General features: G+C 41.1%; 1 protein-coding gene across 1 annotated transcript in view; it reads left to right on the top strand.

Moving 5' to 3' along the window:
- The window catches only part of LOC138005786 (CUB domain-containing protein 2-like), a 19,416-nt gene that overhangs the window by 602 nt on the left and 6,314 nt on the right, over positions 1–12,500 (top strand). The window contains exons 3-7 of the mRNA XM_068851967.1: positions 2,783–2,839; positions 3,129–3,307; positions 7,559–7,730; positions 8,206–8,596; positions 10,540–10,741. Coding sequence (XP_068708068.1) covers positions 2,783–2,839; positions 3,129–3,307; positions 7,559–7,730; positions 8,206–8,596; positions 10,540–10,741 — 1,001 coding nt within the window. The remainder of the gene's footprint in view (positions 1–2,782; positions 2,840–3,128; positions 3,308–7,558; positions 7,731–8,205; positions 8,597–10,539; positions 10,742–12,500) is intronic.

Raw genomic sequence — 12,500 nt, 5'->3', positions numbered from 1 at the left:
GTGAGTTGGATGTGGTTAAATTATTTTCTTTGAGACCGTACCTGTCTTGGTTATTTTTCTCCAGAATTTTATAAATACTTACATAAATCTTCACCAATGTCGTGAAATTGATGTCATCTCCTTAAGGACGTTCGCGCCAAAATCTTCCTACGGTGAGATTTTCTTCATTTCTCGCCTAGAGTTAGGTCATAAAGTACTTACTCCAAAAATGAAAAAAAAAAATGGGGGTCACCGACTTTGTTTCGAAGAAAATGGCAGTGGAAAAATGCCTTAATTTCGAGAAATCGGTCATAATAGCGAGACTTAGCCTTATCTGCTCATCCATCGAATATCATAAAAATAAACTGTTGGAGTGAAAGTTTCCGTGCATAGGTTTTTAGAAGTGGGATTTTTAGATAATTGTATGCCGCTAGGGATGTGGTAAACAGTAGAGTTCATCCTCGCCGAGCGTTTTCGTAAGCTCTATCCGTTGCAACCACTACCGGAGTTCGAAGGCACGAGGAAAGAAAATGTTAAAAAAAGATAACTTCTTACGGTGGGAATTTTTTCATTTCATCATATTTTGTAGATAGTAAGTAAAGTAAGTGATTCATGATTAAAAAAATAGGGGTCACCGATGATCTGAACGAGTAAAATCGATGTGATTTTGCAAAGCTCATTTCGTTTGTCACGCTTTTGCGTGAGCTGTCGGGCAAGGACTGGAACCCAAGAAAGGATCGACTCGTTGAAGAGATGAAAGGTTTTTACCGAAAAAAAAAACCTTTCTCGAGCATAGCAACGAAGTTTTAAGCAGGGGCCATTTTCATTTGGTTGGTGTTTTGCATAATATCTCTCCATTGCCGTCATGCTCATCTTCTGGAGTGTGTTTTTTGCGAAATTTAATCGCTGGTTGTTTCCTCGCAGGTCCGCACTGTTCAAGCGGACGAGGACGAAAATACTGCTCTATTTTCACGAAAGTAAATGAAAAGAACTTCAAAAACATGCATTCACTTTGAACTTAAGTTCGTAGGGTAATAAAAACATTAAAAAGAAACAGCCCCATTAAATTTACGCAACGGTTCGTCCTCGAGTTTTTCAAACTTTCAGCCACTAGTCTACTCGATCAGCTACCTTTTCCAGAGCTTTTCCATCCTCCCGCTCACTTCTCTTTAAATTTTTATGATGATTCGGAAATAAATGTGCCATTCTTTTGCTGGCCTGGAATTTTTTCTCCCGGGGTTTTTGTCGCCATGTTATTTTAACTAATGCTTAAAAAATATGTATGAAAGTCAAGTAGACTAGTGCACGACTGATAAAACCTCGCGAATATCAGTCGTGCTGTAGTCTACTTGACTTTCATAAATATTTTAAATCAATTTTGACTGATCACGATCTTCTCTGATCCAACGCTGTGCAAGACTAATCGTCCACGGTTTTTGCAAAGGTTTTAAAACCTCAACTTCACTAATGCTCGAAGTAATGCGTGACATATTACAGTCGCGTTACCTGCGCAGTAACGTTGCGCACAAACAATTAGCGCGAATAAGTGAAGCGTAATTATAGTAATCGGTAACCAAGATCTCGGGCCAGCTCGTCCTGCCAGGTGCGAAGTTACAACAAGGAATGACCTATAATGACATACATTGTACAATGATCTACACAGACCTACAGTGAGCCATTTTCTGACGAAATTTGAAAGCTGAACCATAAAATGTGTGGGAAAAGAATTAGCGAGGCACTGAAGCTGTCAAAAATTCAATTTTGTTATTTTTATAGAGTGAGAGTCAAGGGCAATTGAAAAATCCTTCAAAATCCCTCAAAATACAGTCAGATTACCCATATAATGCAGTGGCCATCTTTGCACGGTGTGAGGAAGAGGGCTTGGAAATGAGAACGAAACAACTTGCCTGCTTTGGGTTTGTCACGCAATCTCTCTTCTCCATGAAAAAACAAGGGTCCAAAGTTTTTACGTTACTTCATTGTCGCCAGTGGCATAGCCGGTGAATCTCTCATATTTCCTTTCGTGAGTCATCCAGTATTTGTACAATTTCTATTGCTACCTGTCTGTGGCAGCGCTTACACGAAGGCGGTTTCATTTGTAACCGCATCGTTTTCGATGCGGTTACGCCTTCTGTTTATACGACACCGGTCGAGACCGTTGGCGAAACCGGGTCGATTTGAAAACGCTCCCAAAAGTGGAGCGTTTTCAAAACGAGTTAACTATATTTGTCACAATTTTTTAACGCAACAGTACGAGGACTGTCTAACTCAAAATCTGTACCATGGACTCTTAAAAGAGTTATTTCTAAAAAAATGACGCCAAAATGCCCTCCTTTAATACACTTTTCAAAATATCGGTTCCATTTTTTGACCAAATAGAAATTCCATGCTACAGTTTACGAAAAATGATGAGACGGTTCGCATCCGGTAAAAAAAATCGCCTCTTCCTTTCGTTTCCTGAGAGTTTTTACATGTTTTTTACCGAAACGCACAGCAGAGGACTAGTGGCGAATGCGCCTTCTGATTGAAGTGATGTCAGATTTCCATTGAAAAAGTTATTTCATAGAACCATCCATGCAACCTTTTTGTAGGGGTATTTGACTAAGAAGCTTTGTTGGCAACCATTGTCTTTCTGTAGTTAAGTGCCAGCCCCCTTGAGCGACACACCTTGTCGTGTTCTGCCTTCGCCTGAGTGTCTTCCGAAATCGTTAACCAACAACAATCCCAAAAAAATCAAAGCACCCAGGAGGCAGGTACAAGCCACAAAATGTTTCATTTTGTTCCAATCGCCTTTTTTCTTCAGGTCGATTTATGCTACTTTTGGTTGTGGCGATTGAGATGAAATGTCTGTTATCGTTTGGTGGGTAAAATATACAACATTTTATTATATTTTTTACCTAGTGTTGCGTTTCAAGCATTCTGATCGGCTCACAAAATCATATCGTATATCATATATCATATATCATATCATATCATATCATATCATATCGCGTGCTGATGAAATACTTGGTTAATATTCACCGTTTTATTTCGCTCCAACACGCAACGCCATAAGTAGTGAATACTCCACGTGGCTGTTGTGCGAACGATGTCTTGTACAACTTCATCTGATCATTGGTGGTTGATCTTTCGTTCGGATTTTTCTGTAGAATGTTCAAGCAATGCTCCCTTGATCCATGACGGCAATCTCCGAGTCTTTAGAGCCAGCGGCGCACTGACTTGTTCCTGGGTGTTGATTGTACCGGAAAACTACACCGTCAAACTCACCATAACGCAGATGAATGTGGACTCGGGTGGAAATTTAAACTGTGGCAATGACTACTTACAGGTAATTACTTCAGTTTTTCTCTTGTTACAGTAGTTTTACAATTACGTATCGAAGGTTTTTCGTAAATGCTTTGTTCTTTGCAGTATCACGCTTAGTAGGTACGTAAAGGTAAAAGGTAAAGTCTGCTTACGAGCCAAGTGGACCATCAGGCCGGCGCTTATCTCCGGTTTCTGTAGCATGAAGCGACTAGGAGTATTTCTACTCCCCCCCCCCCCCCTCCCCGTATGGGATGCCAGTCCATCGCAGGGTTACCACTGGCATTTTCGCCGGTACCCATTTATGCACCTGGGTGGAGAGAGGCACCGTGAGAGTAAAATGTCTTGCCCAAAAACACAACACAATGTCCCAATGTCCCCGGCCAGAACCCGAACCCGGACCACTCGATCCGGAGTCGAGCGAACTAACCATGAGGCCACCGCGCCTACGTCACGCTTAGTGGTTCGTTTAAAAATGTCTCGCAACTGTTCATGAGCCGGCTGCATGTGTAGCCCTTCCTCAATTTATGGTGATCATCTTGGTATACCTTAGAGGCCCGGGCAAATCAACATCGTTCGATTTTGTCGAGCAGCGATGTTGAAACCGCTTGCCCCTCCCCTTTCAACAGTGTTGAAACATGTTGAATGGACGTTGAATCGATGGACAGTCGAATCGATGTTGAATGAGCTTAAAAGCGTTTAAGGACGTTCGCGCCAAAATCTTCCTACGGTGAGATTTTCTTCATTTCTCGCCTAGAGTTAGGTAATAAAGTAGTTACTCCAAAAATGAAAAAAAAAAATGGGGGTCACCGACTTTGTTTCGGAGAAAATGGCAGTGGAAAAATGCCTTAATTTCGAGAAATCGGTCATAATCGCGAGATGTAGGCTCATCTGCTCATCCATCGAAAATCATAAAAATAAACTGTTGGAGTGAACGTTTCCGTGCATAGGTCTTTAGGAGTGAGATTTTTAGATAATTGTATGCCGCTAGGGAGGTGGTAAACAGTAGAGTTCATCCTCGACGGGCGTTTTCGTAAGCTCTATCCGTTGCAACCACTACCGGAATTCGATGGCACGAGGAAAGAAAATGTTAAAAAAAGATAACTTTCTTACAGTGGGAATTTTTTCATTTCATCATATTTTGTAGATAGTAAGTAAAGTAAGTGATTCATGATTAAAAAAATAGGGTCACCGATGATCTGAACGAGTAAAATCGATGTGATTTTGCAAAGCTCTTGGAAAATTTCGTTTGTCACGCTTTTGCGTGAGCTGTCGGGCAAGGACTGGAACCCAAGAGAGGATCGATTGTTGAAGAGACGAAAGCTTTTAACCTAAAAAAAAAAAACCTTTCTCGAGCATAGCAACGAAGTTTTAAGCAGGGGTCATCTTCATTTTGTTGGTGTTTTGTATAATATCTCTCCATTACCGTCATGCTCATCCTCTGGAGTTTGTTTTTTGTGAAATTTAATCGCTGATTGTTTCCACGCAGGTCCGCACGAGGACAAAAATACTGCTCAATTTTCACGAAAGTAAAGGAAAAGAACTTTAAAAACATGCATTCACTTTGAACTTAAGTTCGTAGGGTAATAAAAACATTACAAAGAAACAGCCCCATTAAATTTACGCAACGGTTCGTCTACGAGTTTTCCAAACTTTCAGCCACTAGTCTTCTCGATCAGCTGCCTTTTCCAGAGCTTTTCCATCCTCCCGCTCACTTCTCTTTGAAGTTTCATGACAATTCGGAAATAAATGTGCCATTCTTTTGCCGGCCTGGATTTTTTTCCTCGGCGTTTTTGTCGCTATGTTATTTTAGCTGATGCTTGAAAAATATTTATGAAAGTCAAGTAGACTAGTGCACGACTGATAAAATCTCGCGAATATCAGTCGTGCAGTAGTCTATTTGACTTTCATAAATATTTTAAATCAATTTTGACTGATCGCGATCTTCTCTGATCCAACGCTGTGCAAGACTTATCGTCCACGGTGTTTGCAAAGGTTTTAAAACCTCAACTTCACTAATGCTCGAAGTAATGCGTGACATTTTACAGTCGCGTTACCTGCGCAGTAAAGTTGCGCCCAAACAATTAGCGCGAACGTCCTTAAACTTTGCTTCAACAACCATTCATTTCAACATTTCTTTTGTTTTTCGCGTGGCGGAATGAAGTTGAAGCCCCGTTTGCCCCCGATTTGCTCCCCTCCGAGTCTTTCAACGTTGCTGGTTATGCGCGTGCGCACTAATCGTTCTTTCAATGACGTATCCATGTCCGTGTCCATAGTAACAACCACGGCTGCAGTCTGGGACTGAATACAAGGCCTCTGGTGAGCTAAAAAATGTTGATGATCTGTTGAAACCATTTCAATTGCCTACCCCAGCAGTCAACATCGTTCAACAAAAGCGAAGGGATTTTGAAGCAAATTTTGTGGTGCAGGGATGGCGCAGTGGTGAGAGCACTCGCCTCCCACCAATGTGGCCCGGGTTCGATTCCCAGACTCGGCGTCATATGTGGGTTGAGTTTGTTGGTTCTCTACTCTGCACCGAGAGGTTTTTCTCCGGGTACTCCGGTTTTCCCCTCTTCTCAAAAACCAACATTTGATTTGATGTGCGTTAAAATGTTAATTTCAATTTTAAGTCTCCCCGATTAGTGATGTACGGTGCTAGAAGATTAGACACTTAAATAAAGTTCCTTTCCTTTGGGGACAGCTCTTCTTAGAGTTATTTTCATAGAGTTATGCCGTAGAGTTTGAGTTAAGTTTCCAAAATCCTGAATTCAGGATTTTGGACTTCCAAAATCTTAAATTCAGGATTTTGGAAGTCGTTAACTCTAACTCTAAGTCATAACTCTACTGAAATAACTCTATTGATAGTTAACCTCCTTTCCTTTCTTTCTTTTCCTATAAATCTTGGACACGTTGGTTTAACTAATCAATCCTCAGGGAATTGAACTTGATTGCTATGGATATATTTCGTTTTGTTTCATAAAATCAATGTGAAGGCTGGTCACATGCTACACGGCCAACGTTTGCAAAAAAAAATGTAATCCTTCCTTGTACTGGTACATGTTCATTGCCGTGACTTTAACATCTTTAGTTCCCACGGCCTGTTCCCGTCTGACCTTGTAGCTCAGTCGGTAGAGCGGCGGAGATCTAACCCGAAGGTCGCGGGTTCAATTCCCACCCTGGTCAGAGTTTTTCTCTGTCCTTGTGTGGGCCCATTTCCATTAGTAGGGCTAACGCTCCCATGATTCATATGGGTTAGAAACCTAGCACTTCACATTACCCTCTAATCAGTTATTTGCTCGTTTGGTTGTCTGAACCCTAACCCTAACCCTAACCCTAGACTTCGAGATCTTGCTAATATTCACCTAAATGTCTTCAAAAGCGCTTGTTGAAAAGTTTGTTTCACAGACAGTTTATTGCCGTTATTTTCTGGGGGCAATACCTCAGTCAACGGCTTCAGTTGGACCACAAACGTGAATGTCACTACTCGATGTGTCCTAATCCTATGAGCCAGAAAACACGCAAAAATCCAGCGGAGTTGTCCATTGCGTGACAACAACAAGTCTCACGAAATCCGATGTCCGAGGATTTCTGGCCATGCGCATACGTCTTGTGCTCGCTTATCTGATAAAGCTAATAGCTACGTATAGCGAGATATAGAATGTACATTCAGTTTTGAAAATAAAGTGTAAAATAAAAGACGAATGCTTTAAAGCTTTCGCTTTATAAAGGGCCTCCTACTTGTTGCGTGGAATGTTTTTGGTGTTTGGAAGTTTAACCTGGTTGCAGTTGTCGTTGTTATTTTCGTCCGCTTACAGAAAAAGTGGATCTATGATGCGGTTTGGAATCAAACGTAACTTAAAATGAGAGTCATTGAAGGTCGTCGCAGTAGCAACTTATAATAGGGACTTGACTTAAAATAGATTTGACTGCCCGGTTTTAGCGAAAATTCTTAGAAGATTCATACATGCTCTTCAAAAAGAAGTATGAAAGATTCTTATTGGGTACTCAAAATTGACCATAGATTAACTGCTAGCTATATAAGATATGCTACGTAATATGTAGTATTTATGTATTTATTTATGTATGTCTTTCTCTTCTATTAAATAAATTTTTTTTCTAGCTAATTTCTGTTTGTATTTTCTCCAATATTGTAAACTATGTTATATTAAGTTGTTTCTTCTCTGTAAACAGTGTGAAATAATAAACTTAAACTTAAACTTAAACTTAATATATTTTCTATCATTCAAACATATTTTTATGAATGTTTTTGTTTTAGATTCGCGATGGGGGAAACAGTTCCGAGACTTCCCTGCTAGGACAACTTTGCAATTCGCATGGAGGTCCCAACGTTTTTCGTTCCAGTGGGACAGAGTTGTGGATGAAGTACAAGTCGACTCAATCTTCGAACTCCTTTGAGGCTTCCTTCAAGAAACTGTTAAGCCCGTCCTGTAAGTTATCGTTAAATCAATTTGTTTGCGTTTCTCAAGCTTGCGTTTGTTATTTGTACCACAGCGGGGTAATGAGGTAACAAATAAATGAAACAGCTGATTGAAATAAAGCCGGAAAGCAGGTTGAGGCAGACCTGTTACAAGCGCAAGTAAGGAGTCAAAAGAATCAAAACTCCAACTAGTTTTCAGAGGCGGAGCTGAGCCTGGAAAGTCCAACTCCCTGTTCACTCGGGCTCGCTGCCTTCAAGGTAGCAGAATCCTTTACCTTGTTACGTTTCTCGGAAATATAATTTTGATCGATTTTTCAGCGTTAATCGTAGTTTGCAAAGCACGCACAGAAATTCGGGGCACTTGGAGCAGGATTTGTGCTAACTTTGCTTCAAGTAAAAGTTTGATCCCAAATATGGCAGCGTGTTACTGAAGACCACAGTATGGTCTTTAATAATCAAATCATTGATTTAATTTAATGTTGTAGTTTGCCCTCCAAACGTGATTTCCGACGGCACTCCAGGCTTACTCGCGAGTCCATATTACCCGAAAGACATTCCAAACGACATGGAATGTTCGTGGAACATAACAGGACCGTCAGATTCTCGACTGGTCCTCTTATTTCGCTTCCTTTGTCTTGGAATATGCACCAGTCCCGCGTCTCAGTGTTCCTGCGACAGTCTGAGTATTAGTAATGTGTTCGGAGCGAGACAGATCTGCCCTCAAACTGAGCTCATTCCATTCATCTCGATTGGAAACAGAATTTCTTTGTCAATGGTGACGGACGAGCAATGCGAGACCCATCAGTTTGCGGTATTTTGTACTTTTAGAACGGCTACTGCTAGATGTATTGTGTTCCTTGCAAGAACCATGATTTTGCATTAAGCACGAGCAATTCCTCTTGCGACTTCTTGGTTACAGGAACAAATGCAGGCCATTCCGATATGCGTTGTGGTCACCGGGGGTGCAGGGATGAAGCAGTGGTGAGAGCACTCGCCTCCCACCAATGTGGCCCGGGTTCGATTCCCAAACTCGGCGTCATATGTGGGTTGAGTTTTTTGGCTCTCTACTCTGCACCGAGAGGTTTTCTCCGGGTACTCCGGTTTCCCCTTTCCTCAAAAACCAACATTTGACTTGATTTGCGTTAAAGGCCCACCTTCAACCGACAGGCATTGTGTGCCTCGGAACAATTTTCATATATGAAAATTCCACCCGAATCTGAGATTCATCCAATTAGATCGCTGCGATAAGAAATACGAATTTCCATAAGAAAAACAAACGGTCGAAAAGCCTGGCGGTTGAAGGTGGGCCTTTAATTGTTAATTTCAGTTTACAGTGTCCCCAATTAGCGCTCCAGCGCTAGAACGACTAAAGTTACTTTCTTTTCCTTTCCTTACCAGGCCCAATCTAAATTTAGATAATAAACTGATGGGTCAAGGCCAAATGAGATAGATCGACAATTCTGGGTTATGGAGGGCCAGAGACTTTTTAGAGGTTATCCGCCCAATATTAAACAGACAGCAGTTGTTCGGTTTGAGTTTCGAGCGCAAACCCTCCCTGCCAATGCGAAGACCAGGGCGGAAGTGCAACACGATCTTATCCTTCATTGTCAGTTTGCTTCAAATGAAGTATTATCCTCCATTTAGATTACTCTGTCCCGGGATTTGTGGTAGTAGATAAAAAGTGAAAGTAGTCCCTTGACAGGATTTGAACCTGGAGCACCCACTTTGAAGAACCTGTTTTTATCCACTTACTAACCACTAAAGAGCAACTAAGTGTGTCGATTATTTACCAAAACTAATTTGTATATATATATAAATTCATTGCTGAATAATGGTTAGCTCTAAGGCTTGATTTAAAATGGTTAGCCTTCTCTTGAAATCTGGTAGCGGGCATTTTTATGTATAAGCTTTCTTCGGGTGTTAATACACGTATACAGCGGAATTTGGAAGAAAGCATTATTGACATTTAAAAGAAATGACATCCCCGCAGTTGGTGATGTGGTAGTCCAGTGGTTAAGTGAAAGGGTTATTAATCAAACGTGCCAAGGTTCGAGTCCTGAGAGTCCAGACATCAGGGTTCGACTTTTAAAACAATATCTGGATTTCCCATGATCCTTATCAAGCTTCCAGTGTCCAAAATGAACGATAATACTTCACTTGGAACAAACTGACAATTGAGAATAATCCTTCAATTGAGGGAGAGACTTGGTTGGGAAGTGGGTCAAAATATGACGGTTGACGGATGGCAAGAAGGGTTTTGCTGGAGCCGCGGAGGGGTAGGGCTGTATAGCCCCCCCCCCCCCCCTTCCCCCCACTTTTTTCCTATGGTGTTGTTTTCTCCTTAACCTGTCCCCCTCCCCTTACACTTCCGTGATCCCTACCAAAACCCGACCGGCCGCTGTTTTGAGTTTCTCGTGCTCCAAAGTTCAATTCTCCAAAACCAGTTAATCCGCTGCAGGCGCTGCCCGTACGTTGTGCGTTTTGCTACATTTCCGATCGTTGTTGTTCTCTGCAAAACAGCGACATTGGAAGATACAAGATTTTTGCTTACACCAGTTCTACTCGTGCATATATCGGCGCACACATTTTGCAGTTGGATTAATTTCCGGAAAAGGTTACTTAAATGCTTTAGCACATTTTTCTATTCTTCTATGATTATTTCCCTTCAGATTAGTTTTATTATACATGTTTGACGAGCCCCTCGATGTTCACCTGTTTAAATAAATTTAACTGATTGATCGATTTACTTATTTACGGCGGAAGGAAAGAAAAAGGAAGTTCGGGGAGAGGTAAAAAGCGCCGTTTTATGCATGATAATTTTTTTTTACAGAATGTTCTCAAATGGTACAACTTACAAACATGAGCGGATGGTTTTCCAGCCCCGGTTTCCCTTCCAACTACCCCGCCAACACACAATGCGCATGGAATATATCGATTCCGTCAGGTTTCAAGATTTATTTAACGTTCCTGGAATTTGACGTTGAAGAGTGTGATGCTTCTTGCACATGCGATTATGTTGAGGTAACGAAAGTTAAACTGCTGATTTTGAGATTTGACGCAAGCACGAGCATCAGACTTGCGTGCGGGAGATTGCGGGGTCACAACCAGGGGTCAGGGTCGTAAAAATAAGTGAGGAGCAAGTGCTGCCTTTGCCTTTCAACTGCAAATGGCTAGACTTTCAAGTCTTCTTGGATAAGGACTATAAACCGTAGGTCCCGTCTTTCAAGCCTTCCTGCTCAGTGTTAATCAACACTGTGAGGTATTAGAGAATCTACACACTGTTGCTCTCTCGCAGAGAATTGTAAACCGCCATAAAACTGATCTGATATGTGTGCGGTATATAAATCCTTTACCATTAACGGCATACGCAAACTCAGGACGAAAGACAGTAAGAAACAAAAGTTGATGCATCTACCCATGTTGCTTGTACCTATGCTTGCATGCGTCGCTAGCAACAACAACTTTATTACCCTTTTCCTAACGAAAGTACGACAACTGAGCTAGCGATAAAAAGCAACGTGAACGCCTGGAAAATGTAAATATGTAATAATTATTGGTGTTCGAGTGTAAGCAAAAGGGGCTGGGATGAATTAAGTGTGTGGCGGGTATCCAGGTGATCTCGTGACGTAATTCGGTGGACTGGAGAGAAAAAGTTTAACGCCGAATCCCACAACAACCGCGCGCGGCCTTATTTTTGAATTCAACATGGCAGGATGGCAGGGGGTAGGTTAGAGCTCGTCGGGTCTACTTGAATGTTCATTCAGTAACAGGAAATGTGGTAGACACGGAATACACCTTATTCCAAAATGGCCGCTGATTTATGCGCATACAAATTGGCCCTTGTTGCCTCGTTTTAGATAAAATATTCTTTTGAATTTTAAGCTTAAGAACGAGGCATCAAGGGCTAATTTGAATAAAAACAAAAGAATATTGAAATGGCGGCCATTTTGGAACAAGGTGTATGATCTGTTGAGTTTTGGCGATGGAAATACTGCAGGGAGTTTGGAAACAACACCTAAGGCCGCGTACGGTTGTGGGATACGGCGTTAAAATTTTTCTTCCCAGTCCTCCAAATTACGTCACCATATCACCTGATAAGGGTTAAGGTAAAGGTTATGAAGGTATAAAGAGTATAAAGGTTTAGTATGTCACGTGCTTAGCAATTCTAGGCCTGCATCAACCACTGTTCGCCATCGGTGGGAGGCCTTAGTTACCACAAATAAAACTATTGGTCTCTCTTTTACAGATGCGTAGTGTAGTTGAAGTAACTTGGTTTAATAAATTAACTAATAGCACTAATAAACTTATGGTTGATTTGCGTTTTCTGAAAAATTGACCTTTGAACGTGTTTTCAAGACCAGATAAAACAAAACAAAACAGCAAAGTTTCGCGACATGAAACGTTTTTCTTTTGAAGACACAAAGCGTTTGAAGCCTAACTAGACCCTAACAATTCAAAAAATCTTTCAAAGCCTCAGTTTGTTGCAGTAACACGAATTTGCAGCACTTACAAAATCTCAACATACATATGTCTCGTGGAGAAAGAGAAGCATTTACAGTAGTTAGCTTTTAGGATTGCTCAAATGGATCTAGTGAGGAACTAATAAGGTTTTGTCATGAAATAACGGTAGCACCGGGTGCTTTAAAATAACAATATTGTAAAATAGCGTGCATTTAATTTACATCGACATTAATCAAGATACATTAAATTAACGCAAAGTTTGTAAATCGCGTTAATAATGTTCCTTGTTAATTTCCTATAATAAGGTAATTACCTGAAT

This window comes from Montipora foliosa, chromosome 6 (genome assembly GCF_036669935.1).
Source record: "Montipora foliosa isolate CH-2021 chromosome 6, ASM3666993v2, whole genome shotgun sequence".
NCBI lineage: Eukaryota > Metazoa > Cnidaria > Anthozoa > Scleractinia > Acroporidae > Montipora > Montipora foliosa.
The sequence above is the reverse complement of the archived record's forward strand: the minus strand, read 5'-3'. Positions and strand labels throughout refer to the sequence as shown.